This window comes from Ipomoea nil, unplaced genomic scaffold (genome assembly GCF_001879475.1).
Source record: "Ipomoea nil cultivar Tokyo-kokei standard unplaced genomic scaffold, Asagao_1.1 scaffold1971, whole genome shotgun sequence".
NCBI classification, from domain to species: Eukaryota; Viridiplantae; Streptophyta; class Magnoliopsida; order Solanales; family Convolvulaceae; genus Ipomoea; species Ipomoea nil.
Genome location: NW_017618399.1, coordinates 48556 through 61003, shown reverse-complemented (window position 1 = coordinate 61003; position 12448 = coordinate 48556). Strand labels below are relative to the sequence as shown.

At 31.8% G+C, this 12448-nt stretch overlaps 2 protein-coding genes across 2 annotated transcripts; both read left to right on the top strand.

Moving 5' to 3' along the window:
- Positions 1-1292: 1292 nt before the first annotated feature.
- Positions 1293-3435, top strand: LOC109147075 (bifunctional adenosine 5'-phosphosulfate phosphorylase/adenylylsulfatase HINT4). Its single transcript, XM_019294713.1, has 6 exons — positions 1293-1432; positions 1516-1562; positions 2285-2361; positions 2462-2528; positions 2972-3049; positions 3124-3435. The coding sequence occupies exons 1-6, from the start codon at positions 1358-1360 to the stop codon at positions 3206-3208; spliced, it is 429 nt and encodes a 142-aa protein (XP_019150258.1). The 5' UTR covers positions 1293-1357; the 3' UTR covers positions 3209-3435.
- A 3826-nt stretch (positions 3436-7261) lies between these two features.
- On the top strand, positions 7262-9609 carry LOC109147010 (vesicle-associated protein 1-2-like). The gene is made up of 8 exons (XM_019294652.1): positions 7262-7505; positions 7611-7681; positions 7866-7947; positions 8141-8256; positions 8428-8586; positions 8698-8739; positions 8893-8970; positions 9190-9609. The coding sequence occupies exons 1-8, from the start codon at positions 7454-7456 to the stop codon at positions 9298-9300; spliced, it is 711 nt and encodes a 236-aa protein (XP_019150197.1). The 5' UTR covers positions 7262-7453; the 3' UTR covers positions 9301-9609.
- Positions 9610-12448: the final 2839 nt, after the last annotated feature.

The following is a 12448-nucleotide window of genomic DNA, read 5'->3' as shown; positions in this document are numbered from 1 at the left end:
TGAACTAACAGGAATTAACGGAAAAAATAATATTTAACGGAAAAGTTAACGGATAATCATATTCATTAAGGATAAATCAGGAAATCTGAACAAAAAATTAAAATTTGATCAATCTGAGCCATTCATTTGATTAAAAAATTTGACCGCCATTTTTTCTACTCATTATAGGCCTAACTCTCTTGGGCTCTTACGGGGCGTTTGGTTGGAGGGATTTTAAATTACCTTCCCACCTAATTCCAAAGGCCATTAAATTCCGTAGTTTGGTTGGAGGGAATTGCAATTCCATGGAATTGCAATTCCCCCATTTTCATGGAATTAAAATCCCATGTCCCCCCTGAGATTTTAATTTCTGAGAAAAAAAGATAGTGATGAGTCAAAATTACCCCTTCATTTTTTAACTTAAAATTAATGTCTAACAACAATAATTGACATTTTTGACTTTATACTACTTATTCCCTTTCAATTTCCATGTATACCAAACATTGGAATTGAAATTCCCAGTAATTCTATTCATGTCAACCAAACACTGAAATTTAAATTCCCACTTTATTCCCAGTAATTCAACTCCCATGGAATTACAATTCCTTTCCCACATAATTCTCCCTCTCCAACCAAACGCCCTGTTATTAGTATAGTATAGTAGATATAGTATGTATATATATATATATATATATATATATATATATATATATAGTAGATTTTATAAATAATAAATAATATATTCAGCCAAACAGAAAATGTAATTTTTTAACTTTCAATCAAATAAAAAAATAATAATTTTGACATTTAGTTAATCATTAGAAAATTAAATTATTAAAAATAAATTATTTTCTAAATATCATTTTTCAATTTCCAAACATATCCAAATTAAAAAAAAAAAAAATCCAAATTGACTATTGGCTATTTGACATAATTTACTCAGGAAAATCAAATGCTTAAATTCGAGTTACTCAATTGAGTCATCTTCTAAGATAATTTAATAATTTTACATCTATTAATGTCTAATTTAGTCATCAAATATAATAAATTTATCAATTATAATAATTTTATCAATTTAATCCTGATGATACCTAATAATTTAATCATCAAATTTAGTAATATTTAATCCTCGACTATAAAAAATTTTCTTCATTTAGTCATTGATTCTAAAAGTTGTGGATTCAATTGGATAAAATATTAAATTAATCATTGATCCTAGAGGACTTAATTGGATAAACCCAATTAAATTTGAGCAACTAATTAAACACAAAATGTCGTTTGAAATTAAATTAGGTATTATCTGGCGTAAATACCAACAATAAACCAGCGACCCGCGTGTATTCTCCGGGCAGTTCCGGCGACTGAGAGCGGCGGGGCAATGGCGGCTGGAGTAACGGGATGCATATTCTGCCAGATCGCTACCTCTTCCACCTCCACCACTCTTCTTCACTACGTCAGTAGTTTTTTTTTTTTTTTCGTCTTATCACGCTTTTTCCACTGTCATCTATCAGCTTCAGTAGATCTCCGTTTTTGCAGGATGAAAAAGTTGTAGCATTTCAGGATATCAACCCTTCAGCCCTCAGGTTCTCATTTCATCTCTTCAATTTCAATTTGAAATGCGAATTAATTAGTCACTCGGTTCTAGCTAATTTTGTCTTCCAACTGTTCGACCACTTGGGTTTAATGACCTAATTTTGACGTTGATAGAGGATCAGATAATTTATTCAGATTCATATTAGCTATACAGTAATTGCTAGATAGAATTAACTTACGATTGATATGAAGCGTTTTAGTGATCATGATGGGATTTCATGTGTGATAGCTAGGAATTCTTATACTGCCTGTGTCCCTGTAGCGAGACTTCTCTAATGCATTGAAGCATTAGAGAAGAAAGTGTATTCTTCATATATGGTCTATGGTGGCTATTGATCCAGGCAACATTCTTCATTGTGGCTAAAGTGCTAAACTCACTGGATAAATGATTCTGAGGGTGATATCTTTTACATGAGAGCAGCTCATCTTTGATTGCTTTATGATCAGTTGGGGAGTTTATGATCTTCTTCTACCTATTACATCTTTATTATTGTTGTTATTATTACCATTACATATATTTTATTTTTGATTTCTATTTTTTGAAGGTTGAATGATGGATAAAATATATGTTTCAAGTTTAAATCACTTCCACAAATGATTATTTATTAATTTCTCAGGCTGTTTAAAAAGTTTCATGTATAATTGAGATTTTCAAAGCTTGCTGTTGAAATTTTCTAATAATCAGTCATATTGGAATTGGAAATTATGACAGGCATTACTTGGTAATTTCAAAAGAGCACATTCCTACAGTTAAAGATCTCCAAAAAAGACAAGACGACTACACTTTAGGTAGTTTCTCTGACATAATTGCTACCACCTAAGAATTTCAAAGGTATTTCACTATTTTTTTTCCCTCCATGCAACTAGTGTTCAAATTTTCTTGTTGTAGTGAGTCACATGTTAGATGTCGGGAAGAGTCTGTTACGGAGAGATGCACCTCAGAGCAAGCAATACAGGTACTGGTTTTCTATTTTTGATTCTCGTAGTTTAGTGTGTATACAATTAATGATTTTCCGTCTACTGAGATCACTTTGGAATGGGATTGAGAAACAATTGTTGATCCAATAGTTGAGGCTTTTTCCTAACCAGCTTCTGGTTTTTGAGAGCCGGGAGACTAGTTGGATTCTGTGGTATTCAGACTGCTGCTGAGTACTATTTTGTAATTCCGCTTCTAACCAATTTATGAGTTTAGTATGTCTGTAAGCCTGAAAAGATTGAACAGATCACAATATTACATGATTTTGCTGTAATTCATATTCATAGTTTGCATTATTTGTTAGTGTAGAACCTAAAAGTTTATAAACGCTGAATCTCTTTGCAAGCAAATAATGCCATTGAAGAAAAAACAATTAATAAGCTGTTAATCAGCTAAAATCCGTGCATTCCCTTCGTGTTTCAGATTTGGTTTTCATCAGCCTCCATTGAACAGTGTTAATCACCTTCACCTTCATTGTTTAGCGCTTCCTTACACTCCCAGGTGAGTTTACATTTGTTTAAATTTTGTTAGAGGGAATTGTGTGTTTCCACTTTGATGTTATTGAATTGAAACAGCTGGAGATGTATAAAATACACATCTTTGGGACCACTGGGTGGATTCATTGAAGCTGAAAAATTGTTGCAGAGATTAAAGCTATAAGTCCTCACCCCATTGTGAATGTAAATGTAATTGGGCATCCCTGGGTTATTGTACTTCTAGATAGAATGTGCAAGTCTTTAATTTTAAGGTGTTTAGTAATATGATTGTTGCTAAAAACAGATACAGATGAACAAGTACTTATCAAGATTCGTGATTCAGTTCCTGTATTGTTTTGAAATATTATAAATAAGCCTCCATGCTTTTATTATTAACAATAATTGTTGAGATTATACTGTTTTCAAAAATGTTTTCACGTTGCGGTTTGGGTCAAATATGAATTAGTGTCACAGCAATGGAATATTGAATGTTGACATGTCGTATGCAAAAAGTGTTTAATAAATCGAAATCCAAATATTGGGTTCTTGATCTGAATCATAACCGAAAACTTTCAATTCGATTGCTATAGTGTCCGGTTCAGTTCGAATCGAACCGTGGTCATCCCTACGTATAAATAATAATTTGTTGGAGAAAAAAATAAATAACATGTTTACTTAAGGGTAGAGACATCAATTTAATATATCGGGGGAAAAACCTCACTTTTAGAATAATTGAGAGAACTAATATGCTTACCTGAATAATTTAGGAAAAAAATGTACTATAAACATATAATTCAGGAAAAAAAGTGTCATTTTTTCTTTTTTTGATTTAACTTTATTGTCTCTTGTAGTCTTGTTCACACTTTGACGTGACAATGGTGCTAGTCAGATAGGGTAATCGGCCATTATACATCCATCATATAAGGCTTAAAATATAAGAAGGGAAAAGGGTCAAATACACCCCTGAACTTTAGGTTAGAAGTCAATTAAGCCCCTCAACTTTAAAAAGTTACAATTAAGTCAATCAACTTGTTATTTTTGTGCAAATAGACCCACCAACAGGTTAATTACCTGTAATAGCAGGTAAGTTATTGTTGATGTGGCATTTTTCAATTAAAAATAATAAATAATTAATATAATTTTTTTTTAAATAAAAATATAAAACGATTGCAGCCATGGCCAACGGCCATGGTTGCCATCTTATGTATTTTTTTAAACTTTTTTTTTTTGAAAAAAAAAAAAAGTAAGTTCCACCTTCTTCGTCTCTGCCGGAGACGAAAGAAGAGGCAAGAAGAGGATGGTAGCCATGGGTGGCCGTCGGGCCGCCATCCTCTGTATTTTTTTTTTAAAAAATTCCCCCAAGCAAGAAGAAGATAATAGCTCTGGTCAGCCATGGCTGCTATCTTCTCTTAAAAAAAAAAAAATTAATTCCCCCTAGGAGGCAAGAAGAAGATGGCAACCATGATCTCTTCTTGCCTCCTAGGGGGAATTAATTTTTTTTTTTTTTTTTAAGAGAAGATGGCAGCCATAGTAGACGGCTAGCCATGGCTGTCATCCACTTCTTGCCTCCTTTTTCGTCTCCGCTGGAGATGAAGAAGGGGGAACTATTTTTTTTTTTTTTTAAATAAGAATACATAGGATGGAAGCCATAACTACCTTTCTCTTTTGACCTCCTTCTTCGTCTCCGGCGGGGAGGAAGAAAGGGGGAACTGTTTTTTTTTTTTCAAAAAAAAAATTAAAAAATACAGAAAATGGCAGCCATGGCCGTTGGCCATGGATGCAATCTTTTTCTTTTTTTAATTTTAATTTTATATTAATTATTCATTATTTTTTTAATTGAAACATGCCACATCAGCAACTTACTTGCGATTATAGGTAATTAACCTGTTATTGGGTCTATTTGCACAAAAATAACAAGTTGATAGACTTAATTGTAATTTTTTAAAGTTCAGGGGTCTAATTGACTTCTAGCCTAAAGTTTAGGGGTGTATTTAACCATTTAATCAAAGTAACCTTCCCCTTCATTCTATCTGTGGTGTTCTGATACTCGAATTAAAAAAAAAAAAAAAAAACAGATTGAAGAGAAAGAATCTAGTTATGCTCATATGAGCAGCTCTATTAGTTTTTAGCTAAGTGATAAATTATAGATAAAGACACAATATCGAGTCCGGATAATTGTAATGTTGAAGTTACATCTAATGTGGTGTAAGGGCTCTCACGTCACGATCCAAAAGAACATTGGGAGTATGTAAATCATGGTAATTCAGTTAAACACAAGGAGCCCCTCACTTTGAGTCTTTGAGAGGTTGCTCTCACACTGCCGCTCGTTAGATTCAATCCCGGGTACCCATGTGATTAACTGAGCTGTCCATGTAGGCTTATCATTTACTCTCAAAGTGAGGGAGGCTCCTTGTGCGCAGTAAGCAAATATCTAGTCTCTATGGTTCAGTTGAGTTATCATGATTTACATCTGTCCAAATACTCTGTCGGATCAGAGTGTAGGGTTGGGGATTCAACCTTTAGAGAAGAAGGAAGAATAATACAGCTGTTCTGTGAACACAGGTATTAAATGACCATAAATTCTTTGCCTAACCTTCATTTAATGGCGCAATGGCAATGCTTTTATAGATTTATGATTTTTTTTTTTTAATTTTTGAAAGTTATAGATTTATGATATTCTCCCCCATCTTTGACAATGAAACGCCAGCTGGTTTTTGGAGGAAACAGTAATTATTTATTTTTAAATTTATTTAATAATGTAAACTCCTCCGTACAATGTATACAGTAATATGGGTAAGAAATTTGTTAGACGATTTAGAGTGTTGCAAACATCAAAGTTTAGTAAAAGTTTGGTAAAAATAGTGATATTGGAGTAGTTCAATCTTTTTAATTTTACTGATATTACTGTAACTTAAATTTTTCCTATGTAATTGTTCCCCAAATGCACCCTTAGTCCCTTACACATCAAAGTATAATGTAGCATAACAAAAAAAAAATAAAAAAATCAATTAGTGGTCCATTTGATTCTTAGAAAAATAAAAATTTCTCGAAAAATTTATTCATCAAGTTTGAGAAAAAAAGATTTTATATTATTTTTTTTGAGTACTACAAACTCTTTTACAATGTAGTATCTGTCTATGCATACTTTCTCAACCTACTAAAGCACATTATTTATATTATTTAGTTGATGAAGAATTAATTCTAATAAAAAAATGAATTCCTCAAATCTAAAAATCTCCTTAAGTATTTTATTTTCCACTCTTTTTGAGAGGAAAAAATGCAACAAAATGCATATACGTACTATTGTTTCAAAAAAATACGTATACATATGTTTATAATGAAGGATATTTTAGTCATTATACTCATTATTTGTAACAATTTATTGTCTACTCACCAAACAATTTAATTAATATTTCAAATAATGTCTTTTCTATAAAATTTAAATTTAATTATTTCATTTTTTTACGAACTAAAACTGGCTATAATAGTGTCTTAACTTTAACTTATAAGTGTGCTGGTCAATTTGTCATCAAGGTATATAGATATTTTCTATGGATTTGAATGCAATAGGAATATTGGTTAAACTAACATTTTCTATGGTTAAACATTTTTTTTTTTTTTAAATTTACCAATGAGTGATGAATTATACAATACTATTCAATAGAGTTACTATAAGTTAACCAATAGATAGAGTTACTAACATTTTGGATTAAAAACACATAAAAAAAGTAAAATGATATTCATAAGTTTATTTTTTTCAAATTTTTTTACTGCAATATTAATTGCAAATTCGATTTGAGTTGCATCAGTAAAAACTTTTTTTTTAAAAAATATATTTTATTAGTAATTTGCTTATCAACCCAAAAACGGTTGAGTTAAAAATGTAGGACTTTAAATGAATTAATGATTATTTTGATCCCTTGATTATACCATAATTATCAAATTAGTTATTGACTATGATCAATTAAATTTTTAAGCATTAATTTCGTAACTGATTTGGTCTCTGTCAAATTGAACGAGAACCAATTTAATAATTACAAAGAACCAAATTGATTACAAAATTAATTATTGAAAATTTAATTGGTCAAAATTGATAATCAAGGATTAGTTTAATAATTCGACATAGTAGATCGACCAAAAGGTTATTAATTCAGTTTAAACATTAAATGAATATGAAATTTATTAGCGGAAAAAACCGATGATGCAGCCATGCTATGTATAGATGGATGTCAACGGTTTCGCCAACGTGGACCATACTCTCTGTTTCCCTCGCAGAGATTTATTCGGATCGCCCCCAAAATTCCCAAAATCCCAACGAAAAACAAAGAAAAACAACAGAATATTTTGATTTTGCTTCGGATTCACTTCAAACTTCAAACCTTCATTTGTTCGAGCGACAATAGAATTTTAATATAATCGGAAAAACGAAATGAGCTCCGGAGAACTTCTTCATATCGAACCTTTAGATCTCAAGTTTCCTTGTAATGTCGTCTCTTATCGTCCTCTAATTCCTTCGCAATTGATTTCATTTTGTTGGTGTGTTTTTTTTTTGTGATTTTTAATTTTGTTTTTGTACGTTTGATCAGTTGAGCTGAAGAAGCAGATCTCTTGCACGATTCAATTGTCGAATAAAACTGAAAATCATGTCGCTTTCAAGGTGAAGTATATACATACATATCTTTTTCATGTTGATGTGTTCGTCGATGAATGTGGAATGTATGCATTCTGTATGATGGTTTAGATTGATGTTTACACATCACAGCGTTTTTTTTTTTTTTTTTTTTTTTTTTTTAAATTTAAAATTTCGATTTGATTGAGTTTTTCTTTCTGTAAATGTATAGGTTAAGACGACGAATCCGAAAAAGTACTGTGTTCGCCCTAATACGGGGGTTGTTTTGCCTCGATCCACTTGTGATATCATAGGTATTTCCTTAAGTTTTTCGTGTACATTTAAATTTTGATGAATAGTGACAATTTATTTCTGTTCTTTGTTGTTAAATTGCAAGTGTATTAGTGAAGATTTTTTTTCCCTTTTAAAAAATTTGTAGTGTTAAGACTGTTAGTATGAAATGGACTTTTGGGTAATTATTGATTTTCAAGTTTCCATCTTGTGTAGTAACGATGCAGGCACAAAAGGAGATGCCTGCTGACATGCAATGTAAGGACAAATTTTTACTTCAGAGTGTATCTGCAGGTCCTGGTACAACTATAAAAGACATTACTTCAGAACTGGTAATCAGGCAAATAATTTAAATTCTTTACATGATTGTAAAAATTCCAAAATAGTAGCTCTGTTCTTGAGTTTTGGTTACTGCGAGAAAAGTAAAATAGTGAACTTCTCAATGTTGCTGCCTTCAGATTATGAATGCCATAACTTATCTAAGTGGGAGTCAATAATTGCAGTTCAATAAAGAACCAGGAAAGTTAGTGGAAGAGTGCAAGTTGAAAGTCATTTATTACCCTCCCCCTCAACCACCATCGCCGGTTGCAGAAGGTTCGGATGAAGGTTTATCACAAAGTCCAACCTTGTTAGAGAATGACAATCCAAATAATGGTTTTGAGGTTGTTACTCTACTTTCTGAAATCCAATCCTTCTTATTTATCCTTTTCCTCTTGCATGCATGACTTGTGTTCAGTTTTGGCTCTAATAGTATACTTGTTTGTTGCTTTCAGGCTACAAGATCATTTAGTGATTCCCATGACAAATCTTCAGAGGTGAAATTGTTACTAAGCTCTATTCTCTGAGTAGTTTAATGTAGCAATAGGCTGAGCATGTGGTTGAGTGTATATGCTAGTATAGTGTGTATTTAGACAACTCTTTAATGTCCAAATGGTTGAGTTGAACTTTTCATAAATTTCAATTTTCAGACAAAATCACTTGTTTCAAAATTGGCTGAGGAAAAAGTTGCTGCAGTTCAACGAAACAATAGACTTCGCCAAGAACTGGTTAGGCATTTATGTTCTGTATTCTCTTGTTTCAAATATTCGAAAATTTCCTTCACTCTTAGGCAGTTTTTCACCTTTTACGCTTGCTGCTCATCTAGATTTTAACATTTAATAAGTTAAGGGCAGAAACATTGAAGTGATTCTACTCGATCTCAACTATTTGGTGTAGTTTTTACTTGACATTTTGCTTGCAGTGGGTTTAACTAGGTGGTCATGCAGGAACTGTTGAAGCGTGACATTCACAAAAGTCGCAGTGGTGGCGTTTCATTCATGTTTGTCATCATTGTCGGCTTGGTTGGTGTAATTTTGGGTTACATTGTGAAGAAATGAGTACTTAATAAGGCAGGTTTGGCACATCTTTCACTCCCTCAATGTGTTGATCCTACATTGTTGCTTGCCCCTTGCAGAAATTTGGGGTGGAATGAAAAAGAATTCTTGAAACTGTTTAGCTCAAACTGCAGTGGGTTAGAGAAATTTACTTAGCTAGGGTTCATAATTCTTGTCAGTTAACTGTGTTTTTATGAAATTCTTTTAATCATACATTATTCTGTAAACTTGCCAATATTTTCATTCCAACTGTATGTTCAATTCTATGTCTCAAATGGAGACAGTAATTGGAAGCAGTCTACACTTTTTGTTCAAATTTTGAACTGGTGTTTTGACCAAACTCCATGATTCTGTTTGATATATATGAGGAGGAATAAGTAAGTCAAATTTTAGTTTTTTTTTTTTAGTTTTTTAGTTTTTTTTTTTTTCGCTTTTGTATTTTGTTACCAGAAGAGTTTATATGCACTACGGTTTTGTTTGGTTGGACACTTTTGTACTTTAATATATAATTTGATTTGATACTCATTATACTTAATTTATAATTGGAGCACTAAAAGTGTCATTTTTTTTTTTGAAAAAAATTAATTTAGATTAACAAAATTAAAGTTGAATCATTTTATTTGTTATCGGATCAATTTCTTAAAATTCAATTATTATTTAAATGTGTGTTTTAGATTAATAGAATTTCTCCTAAGATTTTAAAAAAATTAGGATAAAGGTTAAATAAGTTTAAAAATTTACATGCTCATACATTAACTTCGGTAGCTTTTGATCAGGATCACTTTATGTTTTGGGACTCTGTCCCCCTTGACTCTATTGCTTCTTTTATTCATTAATATATGGCTACGGTCTTTATTTCAAAAAAGTTTAAAAATTTAATTGGATTATCAAACTTTTTACAATTTTAAATGGACATTAAGCAATAAAAAATAAAATTGAACTTGTTTTTTTTTTTTTTTTTTAGTACTATTAAAATTTTGAATTATTTGAAAAAGTTGAAAAAAGTTTTGCATCAACCCTAAACATTTACGGAGTAAAAAAGAGAAAATGATATTTTTAAATAAAAAAAAAATAATACCCGACTAGTGCGACCACCTTTCCCCTCCTTCGTCTTCGCCAGAGATGAAGACCATTTTGTCTCCAGGTTCTTCATCTCTATCAAGTATTTCGTCAAACACTTTAGATGCATCCCCAATGGCAGCTTGCTCCGACTACAACTTGACGAGAGACGACTCTACATTTCTATCTACATTCAGCCCAAGCTTCACAACATCCAAATGCATAGCTCTTCCAAATTTTTAGTCCCCCAACACGCCACAACTCTTCACTGCTAACGTTACGGCTACGCCATGGATATCGATGTTCCTCCTCTTCAATTCTACTTACAACCCGAGGACTTCATCGTAGTTAAACGCTCTAAAATACCCAACAAAAGGCGGATTCCAAATGGAAAAATCGTGGTCGCTAATTTTGTTAAATGCCCATTTCGATTCAGCTAAAAGGTCCAACTTTGCGTTGCTAGTGAGAAGCTAGCTTGGAGCCCAAAGCAAAGTCTTGTTCATGCAAACGTGTAGCTTCTTCAAATAATTTGTGTCTGAACAATTTTTTAAGAAACGAAACAAGCTTTAAAGACAATGAAGGTATATAAAATGGAAAATTCTCCCCAATCAAAGGTAAAAAAAAAAAAAAAAAAAAAAAAAAAAAAAAAAAAAAAAAAAGAAATAGGATTTTTGGATTTCTTCAAAAGAAAATTTTGGATTTCTTCATAATGGCAGTGACGAAGGAAGGGAAGGGGGTGGCCGACGGATATACTTTGATAGACATAGTACTCCTTTTTTGTAGTAGTAACAGTACATATTATTATGAACTATATCTTGAATTATCATGGAAATATACCTTTTTCAATTATGTACGATTAGTTGTTTTAGTGTTTATATTTTAAATTTTTTAGATATACCCTAACTTTACAATAAAGTTAAGTTGGGTCAGTCATGTTCAAAAAGGTGGTTCATTTGATTTTGATTTTGATTTTCTACTTACTACGTCAATGATTCTCACATCATAAGATGTAGAGATCAAACTAGTGTTTGGCTGGGGTGTATTCAATATTCATGGATTATATGTCAAGAATAATAGAGCTTCTTAGAGGAGTATATAACTATAATAGAAGATAAAAATCTTAGATAATATAGATTTCTATGTTATGAGTTTCATATATTATCTTGGATTATTATTTTAATATTTCAAAGGGAAAATTGCATTTTTAGTCCATGAGTTATAACCAAGTTTCGACTCAGTCCTTAAGTTATGGTCATATCCGAGTTTAGTCCCTCAGTTATGAGCAAAGTGACGAGTTTGGTCCCTGACACTAGTGGTGTGTTGACAAAGTTAATTCCAGGGATAAAGAAGTAAATTCCTTAATAAAACTTGTAAACTTAGCCAAAATACTTTCCCCCAAATCGACAAATTCCTTAAGTTGCTTATGTAATCAATGAAGTAATCCTACCCCCGTTTTTCTAAAAAATTCTATTTATCGAAAATTATTTTTTTAATATTATCAACTCTATTACAAGGTAGTATGTTCAATATACTTTCTTTATCTATTGTAGCCCAAAGAGTCCATACACCACTGGGATTCAATCATGTGACCTTCCTTCAAGGAGAACCACAGAGCTGGCAACTGATCGAGCACAAGATCCATGGCATAACAAAAAAAAAACAACTTAAATTATAATTTGTTGACAAATACAAAAATTTACTCCATAACATGGACAAGCTTGGTATCTTTTCCCTCTGTTAGTGTTTTTATATGTCCAAAAACCCCATATTATAATTGACAATATTATTATGGCATACTAAGATAGGTTTAGAGTCTGTCCGTTTGGTTCTACAGCTGACTGATCAATCAGAAGCAACAACAGAAGAATTGACACTGAAGATCTGATTTAGGAAGCTGTTTCCTTAAAAGGCTCACGCGGTTTTATCAGACCAGTATGGAAAGATGATCAGCGTATCTTTAAGAAAGGTATGGACCTAATCTGCTGAGATTACATTCCTCTTTTATAGTCCTACCTTCTGCAATCAAAGTCATCTATGGAGAGTGTTTATTGAAGGATCTATAAGTACCCTTACTTGAACGGAATTAGGGTTA

Bases quoted from the DNA above. Each gene is read 5' to 3' on its own strand.
- LOC109147075 (XM_019294713.1), top strand. From the start codon at position 1,358: ATGGCGGCTGGAGTAACGGGATGCATATTCTGCCAGATCGCTACCTCT. The intron at 1,433-1,515 runs GTCAGTAGTTTT...CCGTTTTTGCAG, and splicing joins CCACCACTCTTCTTCACTAC to GATGAAAAAGTTGTAGCATT. The intron at 3,050-3,123 runs GTGAGTTTACAT...GAATTGAAACAG, and splicing joins GCGCTTCCTTACACTCCCAG to CTGGAGATGTATAAAATACA.
- LOC109147010 (XM_019294652.1), top strand. From the start codon at position 7,454: ATGAGCTCCGGAGAACTTCTTCATATCGAACCTTTAGATCTCAAGTTT. The intron at 7,506-7,610 runs GTAATGTCGTCT...ACGTTTGATCAG, and splicing joins TTTAGATCTCAAGTTTCCTT to TTGAGCTGAAGAAGCAGATC. The intron at 8,257-8,427 runs GTAATCAGGCAA...CAATAATTGCAG, and splicing joins AAGACATTACTTCAGAACTG to TTCAATAAAGAACCAGGAAA.